The 10,348-nt window shown below is 45.3% G+C and overlaps 2 protein-coding genes across 3 annotated transcripts in view; one reads left to right on the forward strand and one right to left on the reverse strand.

Annotated features, from left to right (window-relative positions):
* The first annotated feature begins 1,098 nt into the window (after positions 1-1,098).
* LOC119310897 (chitinase-like protein 1) lies at positions 1,099-3,024 on the forward strand. The gene is made up of 3 exons (XM_037586514.1): positions 1,099-1,834; positions 1,996-2,152; positions 2,238-3,024. The coding sequence occupies exons 1-3, from the start codon at positions 1,432-1,434 to the stop codon at positions 2,674-2,676; spliced, it is 999 nt and encodes a 332-aa protein (XP_037442411.1). The 5' UTR covers positions 1,099-1,431; the 3' UTR covers positions 2,677-3,024.
* Positions 3,025-3,375: 351 nt separating this feature from the next.
* LOC119310898 (methyl-CpG-binding domain-containing protein 2-like) overlaps positions 3,376-10,348 on the reverse strand; it is a 7,738-nt gene continuing 765 nt past the window's right edge. Inside the window, exons 2-5 of one of the 2 annotated variants that reach the window (XM_037586515.1) lie at positions 7,155-7,717; positions 5,617-5,670; positions 4,398-4,558; positions 3,376-4,014 (exon numbers count right to left, since the gene is read on the reverse strand). In XM_037586515.1, the coding sequence (XP_037442412.1) occupies positions 3,788-4,014; positions 4,398-4,558; positions 5,617-5,670; positions 7,155-7,663 (951 nt within the window). In that variant the 5' untranslated portion in view covers positions 7,664-7,717 and the 3' untranslated portion in view covers positions 3,376-3,787. The remainder of the gene's footprint in view (positions 4,015-4,397; positions 4,559-5,616; positions 5,671-7,154; positions 7,718-10,348) is intronic. The other variant, XM_037586516.1, reaches the window with a different exon arrangement.

The following is a 10,348-nucleotide window of genomic DNA, read 5'->3' on the forward strand; positions in this document are numbered from 1 at the left end:
CCACACTCACACACAAACCCAATGTGAGGGACTAAGGTTACTCTCTAGTTACCTATAACCTTTTGATGGTATTCCTCATATGCCAAAACAAGGCGCTTTAAAAGGCAAAGTTGCGCTATTCGTCGAGGCCCCTCTAAGGTTGACCTTCATATGTGACAAAAGAAGCATGGACATATACGCTACAACCTGGGAGCCTTTTGAAGTTGTCTGTGCCAAGTTAAATGCAGGCGGGTCTTTATGTGAAGGAGTAGCAGAACAGACATGGTCCTTCGTGATCATACATATAACATCATTTTCTGCTCATGCCGCCACATGTTCTCTTGTAGCGACGCGCTGGAGGTTGAGCTATCAACTATTGTGGAGGGACAAACACTCTCCCGGTTCCATATCGAAACTGATTGCTTGCAGGTTGTGAATATGACTGTGAGTGCTAAGCACGTTTCCTTGCATTATGTGTTCCTAGTACATGAAATCAAGATACATATGAAAATTAGTGGTGCTTGTATTACTCATATCTGACTATCAAAACTATGTAAGCCATTTTATGTCAAACTTCGAGAGAACACATATATAGACTGCAGTTTGGTTAGGATCCGTCCGAGATTTATGCCGCCATGGTTGTAACCTTCGGGTGTTGAGCAAAAATGCTACACTTACATAGAAAATCTACGTACTCTTACTCTTACGTAACTTGCCTAGCTAATCCCCCCCCCCTCCTTGGGTGGGTCCCCCTCCCCTGATTTCCTCCAACTGAAAAAGGTCACCTAAGCTATTACGTTAGTTTACGTTTGATGGTTACGTAGGTGTAGCATTGGCGGGTGTTGAGTAATAGTACAAATGTTGTTTCTTGTAAATAAAAGTCAAGACAAATGTGGAGAATTTAGGGGGTTTTCATGGAAGTGCCCTAGGTGCAAGTGTGTAAACTAAACCGTCGGTGGAACTTCCTAAATTTCCACTTGTTTTTTTTTTTTTGAGGTAGTATGAGAAACACGGAATTTCAGCTTAAAAAAAGAAAGGAAGACGGAATTTACCGGAAAAATCATTAACGGTAACGTCTTACCTACCGGACCAGCTGTCTTGCAGCTCTTCCCGTCTCCTTCCTCCCTCGTCTTGACGGACAGCCCTCCCGCCACCGACACCACTCCTCTCTGCTCTCTCCCCCGGTCGCACGCGCGGTTGCCACTTCGCTTTCATCCCCACTCCCATTTTTATCTCCTCACCAGATCCCCGCCACCAGCTACCGCATTCCCCAAAGATCCAGATCACACCAAACGGGGGCAGCCCAGATCGAGCACCCGAGCTCCCGAGAAGAAGCGAGATCCAGATCGAGCTGAGCTGAGCTGAGCTGAGCTGAGCTGCCCGGGCCGCCGGAGCTGAGCTGAGCTGCTCTGACCGCCGGAGGCGAAGAAGAAGAAGAAGAAGAGCAAGAAGATGAAGCGGAAGACGCGGAACAAGATCGTGGTGACGGTGCTGCTGCTGGGGGCGGCGGCGGTGCTGATCGGCGGCACGCTGGCGCTGATCCTGACGGCGGGCACCTGGAAGGTGAAGCTCAAGGAGTCGCAGGAGAAGGTGTGCAACAAGGGGTGGGAGTGCTCCGGCACCAAGTACTGCTGCAACCAGACCATCACCGACTTCTTCAAGGTGTACCAGTTCGAGAACCTCTTCGCCAAGCGCAACTTCCCCGTCGCCAAGGCCGTCGGCTTCTGGGACTACCAGGCCTTCATCACCGCCGCCTCGCTCTTCGAGAACCAGGGCTTCTGCACCACCGGCGGCATCGACATGCAGATGATGGAGCTCTGCGCCTTCCTCGGCCACGTCGGCGCAAAGACCTCATGTATGTATTGCTTGGTTCTTTTTCTTCCTCTTCTTCTTCTTCTTCTTCTCCGGTGGGGTGGCTCGATTCCGATTCCGATTGATTGCTGCCTTGCTCTGCTTCCTGTTGCTTCCCCTGCTTCGATTAGATCCAGGAGACCGACTGATTGAGTCTTCTTGCAGGTGGATACGGCGTGGCGACCGGCGGTCCGACGGCGTGGGGGCTGTGCTACAACCACGAGATGAGCCCCGACCAGGGCTACTGCGACGACTCCTACACGCAGTGGCCCTGCGTCAAGGGCGCCGAGTACTACGGCCGCGGCGCCATCCCGGTCTACTGGTAAGCTCAGCCATTCAGTTCATCAATTGCAGTCACTCATGACACAGTTCTTGCGACGCCTTGATTGATCCATCGGAGCGGGCAGGAACTTCAACTACGGCGCGGCCGGGGACGGGCTGAAGGTGGACCTGCTGCACCACCCGGAGCTGCTGGAGCAGAACGCGACGCTGGCGTTCGCGGCGGCCATGTGGCGGTGGATGACGCCCATCAAGAAGAAGCAGCCGTCGGCGCACGAGGCCTTCACGGGGGTGTGGAAGCCCAGCAAGAACGACACGCTGAGCAAGCGCCTCCCGGGCTTCGGCGCCACCATGAACCTCCTCTACGGCGAGTCCATCTGCGGCCGGGGCTTCATCGACGAGATGAACGTCATCATCTCCCACTACCAGTACTACCTCGACCTCATGGGCTTCGGCCGGGAGCGCTCCGGCCTCAACCTCGACTGCGCCGAGCAGGCCCCCTTCAACCCCGCCCCCAAGAAGGACGACGAGCAGCAGCCCACCGGCGGCCAGAAGCCCTCAGGCTAGCACCATGTTGCTGTATAAATATTCTTACCACGCCATTGCCTGCTCCCCAGAGCTACGCCGAGCTGCCGATTCTTCAGCGTGTGAGCTGCTTTGGTGCCATTTTGGGTAGCTGATCCGAGAGCTGTGTATGTGAATTGGGAAAACTTTAGCCTGGGTGTGTACCACGGTGTCCATTTTCATTTGTTTTTGTTTCATTTTTTGTGTCACACATATGTCTAAAGAAGAGAATTCGAACTGAACATAGGCAACATATCCTACCATGACTCTGCTCAACTTTCTGTATATGTTCCACCTGAGTAAGGTATTGCTTGATTTATCCATGTATAAATACCAGTTGGGCCTGACTAAGGTGTTGCCTGATTGAGCCATTTGTGAGGGGCCATCTTTGGCAAACGTGATCCAAGGAAGGAAAGGACCAATCTATGAACAGCCGTTGTTTTGAACCTAGGAAAACGCTGTGTTTTGCTGCAGAATCGCCGTGTTTTACATGCCTAAAAAAGCTAGAGAAGCTTAACGGGATCTTGCTAGAATGACAGGACACTAATGATTTTCATGTACAGAAATGCGAAGCTCTAGGGTTTAGAATCATGCTAGTGTTGTTCATGCATAGATATGGAAATTTTGCTTCCATATGTGTAAAGGCAAGGATCATGCTGGCAAATATAGGACATGCTAGATGAGCATCACGGGCGCAGAGAATAACGCACCGCCACTGCTAAAACTGCCATGTCTCGATAGATAATAGAAGAGTCGACTCCGACATACAGCACAACACAACAGTACCCTACCGACATTTCTGTATCTTACAAAGGAGAAAATTAAAGGCATCTAATCTTGCACGACAAGGTCTCCTACATAAGCACGTAGGGGAACATACATGCTCCGAAAGGGTTCGACAGGGCTTCCACGATACTACAACATTCAGTCAACTTGCTGTCCCAAATCGTCGAATTTTGGGTCGACCTCGAAGGTTCGTGCCTTGGTACACATATAAGGCCATTACGGACTCGCATTACAGAAAAAACCGGCTCCCGCATACAATGGAGAAGGAATATAGAGAGTCGAGGAAATCATCGACGCGGGGCACTGGGTACGGTCAGACTGCAGCTTTTCAGGCAGTGGTGGTAGCATCTCCATTCTGAGCATCCTCTAGCTTGGTTTCCGGCGCATCAGACACATGGTTGTTAGCATCTGCCTCTCCTGGCTCAGAGCCTTCTGCTTTCCTCTTCCGGACCAGCTCCACATCTGCTGATCCAACTGGCTTTTCGTCGGCATGAGAAGCTGGTTCACTTGCCTTAGCCTCACTTGCAAGAGGGGCAGCCCAGGATATGGGGTTAACTGGGAGAAAAACACAAACATGAGATGGTCTGCACTTAACCAATTGGTTTTGAAAAGCACCTGATAATATGCGCCAAGCAACCGTTACCAATTTCACGAATCAATGAAGGAGCATACATGTGCCAAATCAGTATGGTTCAACTAGTGTCTTGACCATGTGTACTCGTTGTACGGTATAGTAGCCGATGCTTCTCAAGTAGATTAAAGGAAAAATAGTTTTGAGTTCTCACGTTATAGTTGAAACATTTGGATGGATAATTGTAATTCATGACTACCATTTACGACACGACAAAGATATAATCTAGCAAAGCAGTAAGAAAAACCTTATATAGTATATTATGCTTTAACAAATCATGATGAGTTCATTTATACAGCGTACACACCTTCCACTGGTTGAAGAGGCTTAGTTGTTGCTTCATCACTTGGACTTGCGTTCTTAGGGCGCTTTTTGACATAGTTCTGCCGCAGAGGTCTAGGAATCTGGAAGGAAAACTGAGCTAATGTTACACCCTGCGCACCATACTCTGGATTTTCTTGGAGGTACCTGCAAAGTATGGCATAGAGAGTTTAGACCATAGACAGATGAGTCGCACGTAGTAATTTTAGGGACAAAAAAGGAGGCAGTATTGACCATGCACCAATGTTGTTAGCTACAAACCCTTATCCACCGTTGGATCAGATAGGAGATTTTTCATCCATTCCCTTCCGTAGCACTACCCTAAAGATGCAAAAGCCTCATAGGCACACACGCCCATCGGCCCATGCACATGAGTTGAATTTGTAACCTTTTGCACAAAGTAGCATGACACAAAACTAATTTGACACCATGCAATCATTGGCGACTTTCAGTCTGCCCCCTTGCACAAATTTGAACCTTTGAGTTTCTAGAGATCCATTAGTCCAATATTATACGCTATAAGAGGGATCCCATTACTATCAGCAGAAATAAGAGGGGTCCCATTACTAACAGCACAAATAAGAGGGATCCCATTACTATCAGCAGAAATAAGAGGGGTCCCATTACTAACAGCACAAATAAGAGGGATCCCATTACTATCAGCACAAATAAGAGGGGTCCCATTACTATCAGCACAAATAAGAGGGATCCCATTACCGTACGCTCGTACGCCGTATAAAAGAGAGGCGTCTTAAAGTGCATCATAAGGGGTATGTGAAGCGGTCTTAATTATTTGCCTAAAATTTCCGGTGAAGTGTTCATAGGGACCCCACGCATAAGACAGACTACAAAGCAGAATGATGTGCATAGCTTCCCACATATGTCGTGCACAATCTATTTCTACACTATGGAATACCATTTTATGAAAAATGGTTCAGGAGTTTGCACTCCCAGTTCTCGTGTACCACTAACGCATATATAGATATTATACTTTATCAATTTAGATCTACTCCGTTAGTAGTAACTACATACTTATTAATTGCAATGTCCAGTTACAAAATATGGAGAAGAAAGCAGCATAAGATTTGCAATACAAGTGCTACTTCATGTTTTGACTTCAGACACAAATTTGAGGAAATAAATTACAGCTCAACAGATGAAGATTGATGTTGAAAGGACAATTTGAGTAAATTTGCATCACGTACCGATCAACTTCAACCAGTGACCTCAGTTTCCTCGCAGTAGGAGAAGTGTAGTACCTGAAACCAAGATACAGAGCATTACGGTAATTACAGATACTGTAGCAAGGGTACATGTTATATATTACAATAATTAAATGAGGTTTTTTTTAGGACAGATATTGTCTATTACTCCCTCTGACGTTTTAGGTCACTACTTAGGTCACTAAAGTAGTGACCTAAAACATCTTACATTTGTTTACAGAGGGAGTATATCCTTACAAGAATGTAAAAAATGCAAGCCCAGAAATTTCCACATTAATCAAGAGGACAAGAGAATATCTACCCTACCTATTTTGGTGGGTCCAAAATTATGACCGTGTAGATTTATTAGTTTATTTGTGCAACCCTTATCATTTGCTAAATTCAGCAGAAGGTAGATGATTTAATTTACCATCAAAATATACCATTTGAATGAAAATGGAATGCTGTTCTGGGACAAGATGAAAGGTCCATTAACTAAGTCTCTCATCTTTGCAGCTTATATTACTTGTGGTGATGAGAACTAAGTGGGTCTTTCCACCTATTTTACGTTTTCCACCGCCTTCTGTCACCTTAATTCCCATATGCGTCATACATTACTCCAATCAGCAGTTGTTTTTAGTGATGCTGCCGGATCAACTAAAGTTATTGGTCGCTTCTCCAATAATCGATAGCAATGTCAACACGAAAAAATCTCCTCGAAAAAGATGTTTACACAGCAAAATGTCATCATGGAAGTGTCAAACTGATAGGCCATCAGTATAAACTAATATCTCCTTCTATGAACTTGCTTCAGAATAGAATCAGGAGTACAGGACAGCACTGAAACCTAGACTGACCACGCCAATGCACTATTAGCCAAGTGGCCAACCAACAAGGGGCTGGCAAAACTTCAAGGGATAGCAAAAACTAAAAAATGTGCGGTATGATTCACTGATGAAGAAAATCAGTACTCCGCGGCTCTACACGGAGAAGACTAATTACTCCCAGCCTCAAGAAGGTGACTACAATAACATGTCGATAATAAATGGGTTTTCATGCCTACGACCATATTTCCTTGGTTCATCCGAAGTAACAAGAGGCAGCAGAATTGACTTTTTCATACAAGTTCTGCACCGCCAAAGACGCTAATGTGATTTAAACTAGCACAAACTAAGCATCCATACAACAATCTAACATTTTGATGCAGAAAGGTCCCCTTCACTTCCCTGGAGTTCAGGGGGGGTCAACCCTAAGATCACCGTTAGGAAAAAGTAACATAATATGCTTAGCAGTTTCTATATTCCCGACTTGAACTCTTCGTAACTGAGACATAAATGGTGTATGCGTGCAACTTAGAAAAGGTGTGGTGTAGAAAAAAATACAAATGTGCGGGTTATTGGCTAATTTTCTGTTATTTCCATGTGCATTAAAAACTGATTATAGCATATAGAGATAAAGTGGCAGGCAATAAAAAAAATCAATGTCCTTGCAGAAATAGCCTGACAAGCAAATAGAGGGAGTGACAGAAAAGCATCACTCACACATCAGCAAATTTGGTGCCTCCTTCACCTCTTATTCTAATCTGCCTTTCCCATCCAGCAGGAGGCTGTGCAATATTGGGTTTGTCGATAGCCCAGAGTCTGCTTCCATCCTGAGAAATATCTTCTTGATCATCGCATGTTACATCAGGTTTCCATTCACGGGCTCTTTCGCAGTCAAAAGGTTCCTGTATAATATGCTCGCGTATTTCTTCATACTTCTCTTTCGTTGGAATAAGTCTCCATTTGAAGCACCTAGCACATTGGATAGTGAATGCCCCAATACATGGCGATCCACGGTATGCCACATTGGAAGCAGCTGATTGCTGCAATGGGGAACTGTCTTCTCCAAATTCATCTTGCGCTTTATCTACTGTTTCAAACTTCAAACCAGGTGTTTTATCTGATGCAGTTTCAGACTGAAGCTCGTCATTCTCAAATTGGTGGCCATCCGTACCAGACAAACTAGTACGGCTCTTCTTCAATGGTTGGGGAGATTTAGAACTGTCCATAGGTTCTGCAAGAGATTGCCTGCACCAACTTCCAAATTATTAGGGCCTAAGTACCTGCAGTTGGTATCCAAAATCATAACTCCGTGATGTAACAAATATGATGTGGATGCAAATTTAATAGAAAGCAGATGCGCAGCCCACTGATAGATATCAACAAGAAGATAGCTCAAATTAACTGCACGAAAAAGCTAAGCAAAATGAAGGTGTTCTGTCTTCCAACAATAATTTTGAACGTTGTCCAGCTATTGTGTGGCAATACCAGTATTAGCCACGAGACACTCCCAAGTACATAATGATCATGTAAGTGTAACTTAGATGAAATATTACAATCACTGTGCAAATTACATGCACAGCCTTTGGACTAGTGTAAACAATAGACTGAACAGAGAATGTTACACATGAGATCGTACAATTTTTACTTCTGTAATACAATAGAAACGTAAAAACCAGATAGAGATGGACTTGTTCCGAACCCACACAAATTTAGAACGGATAACCAGGTGAAACATGATCGTTTACTAATCAATAAAAATTTCTTCCCGTGCACTTGCTAACCCAAGTTTGATCTAATTTATACTGTAGTATGTATACCACCCAAATAGTACATTATGTTCCAAAAATACTTATCGTTTTCCAAAGGAAAATAATACTCCCTCCGATTTTTCAAGTTTTCAATCCCGATATTTAAAATGATATTAGCAAACGGCAGTCAAAGTTTTTTTTTACTGAAGGTACGTCCAAAACGCCCCTTATTTGTGAACTGGGGGTAGTAGTTCAACAATGATGCAGTAACTTTAAGCCTCAGCTAGCACACAAATTCGCAATCTTCTTTTCCCTTTACAACAGATGAACAGGCCGTCAGTTGGAGATATTTTTCTGCACACTTCCAAATCATCCTTCAACAAGTCCTATTTTACTATAACATGTTAACATCTATAACTTAACAGTGTGTGTAACAGAGAAGAAATTTCAGTTGTCAGAGACACCTACATGGAAGTAACTTGAATTGCAGTGCAGGTCACTGCAGAGCAACGCAAGCATCACTCCAACTAACAAACCAGATAGTTTTAGTAGCTTGTCCCATGTATACATGCATATGCTCCCACATGCCAGTCCTCAAGACCAGGCATCTGTTGTGACACTTCCCATTGTGGGGGTGTTTGTTTGGCTAGAAACAAGTACAACAGGGTCAGGTGAGGCTAAAGGAGAAGAGGATCCAGAGTGGGAGTTTGGAAGTCAGGATGGTAGTAGCAACTATTAAAATATATGGTTTGGAGAGTCGATTCTGCAGATTCAACCATGGGATGGGAATGTAATTGATAAAATGCTAATGTGCAATCCAGAGGAATGTGGATGAGAAGTGCGCATGAGGAAAGGGCTAACAGTGATGCCAGTGGTAGAGTTTTAGATTTAGTGATTTACAATATCGCTTAATAGCTGCTTCTATAACTAGAGAATTCATAAATATATACACCATTTTGCCAAGTCATATCTGTGTTACTAAGATGGCTAGTAAATGGTGTGTGCATAGCACGTAGGGGCAAAGTGCTTAAGAATTTACAACACTCGAAACAATTATATGTATAATTTTTCTGGAACTTTTTTAATTGAGCATACTAATTTGGCTTTTTTCCTCTCGAAAGAATTGGATGTGTGTAGAATGTCAAAGTACGGTAGGCGTGATTCAAAATGTAGCACGAATACCCAACCAAGTGTAATGAAGCGCTGCCGTTATATGCGCGAAGCCAGCAGATTGTGCTCCAGTGCATCGTAGCTGACTGTTATTAACCACTTCTATTTATTTTAGCTATTCACTAGTACTCTGTATGGGCCAACAAGGCAGGAAGCACGGTAGCACCAGTTCACTTGTGGTGTAGGCTTGTGAGTCGTTTCGACTGCCTTTTCCACATGTGGGACCAGTGCTCTGTGCGAACGCAAGCCGTCAGATGAAATACAAACACAGCCCGCGTTGCAGGGATTCGCTCATGTTCAACCGTCTGATTCATTCAATCGATGGCCAAAACTGCTCCTACTTTAGCAGGAACACCTTAGATGCAGGCTAAATCCAGATTCAACCACTGGTGTACTATATATAGATTTAACAATCTGGCCGGCTCAAGCGAACTGACTAGGTTAGAACACAAAGCACTCGCGGCAATTACACTTTCCACTACTATACCAATAGCTAGTGCCTGATCCGGCGATGCAGTACCTTCGCCCGCTGCTGCATCCTGTCCAGCCGGCCACGAGAGGTGGCGGTGGCAGATCCAGGAAGGAGGGAAGCGGGGACGGCGATTCCAGCAACCGTAAGGCTTTGTTTTGGCGGCAACGGTGGCCGCCGGCGGACTCGCCAGATGTGGATTCAATTCAGTATCATGTGGGGTTTGAGCTTCACTATCTTGATAGGTTCAACAAAAGCATGCACATGTTGCGCACGCATGAATACCCCCGACACGCTGAGTGTTCGTCGGTAATCCACAGCAGTCAAGGAAATTTGTACACAATAAGCAGATCTCCGCACCAGCGAGGGGCGGATCTAGATGGTGCGCCGGGTGTGCGCCCGGAAGCTGCCAAGGCCGGTGGGATTTAACTAATCGCTGGATGAAAATAACCTCGTACCTCGAAACCTAATGGCTCGCGATGGCCCGAACGGGAACGCCGAATGGCTCGCGATGGCCCGACGGG

The sequence above is a fragment of the Triticum dicoccoides genome, chromosome 5B, assembly GCF_002162155.2.
Source record: "Triticum dicoccoides isolate Atlit2015 ecotype Zavitan chromosome 5B, WEW_v2.0, whole genome shotgun sequence".
Lineage (NCBI taxonomy): Eukaryota > Viridiplantae > Streptophyta > Magnoliopsida > Poales > Poaceae > Triticum > Triticum dicoccoides.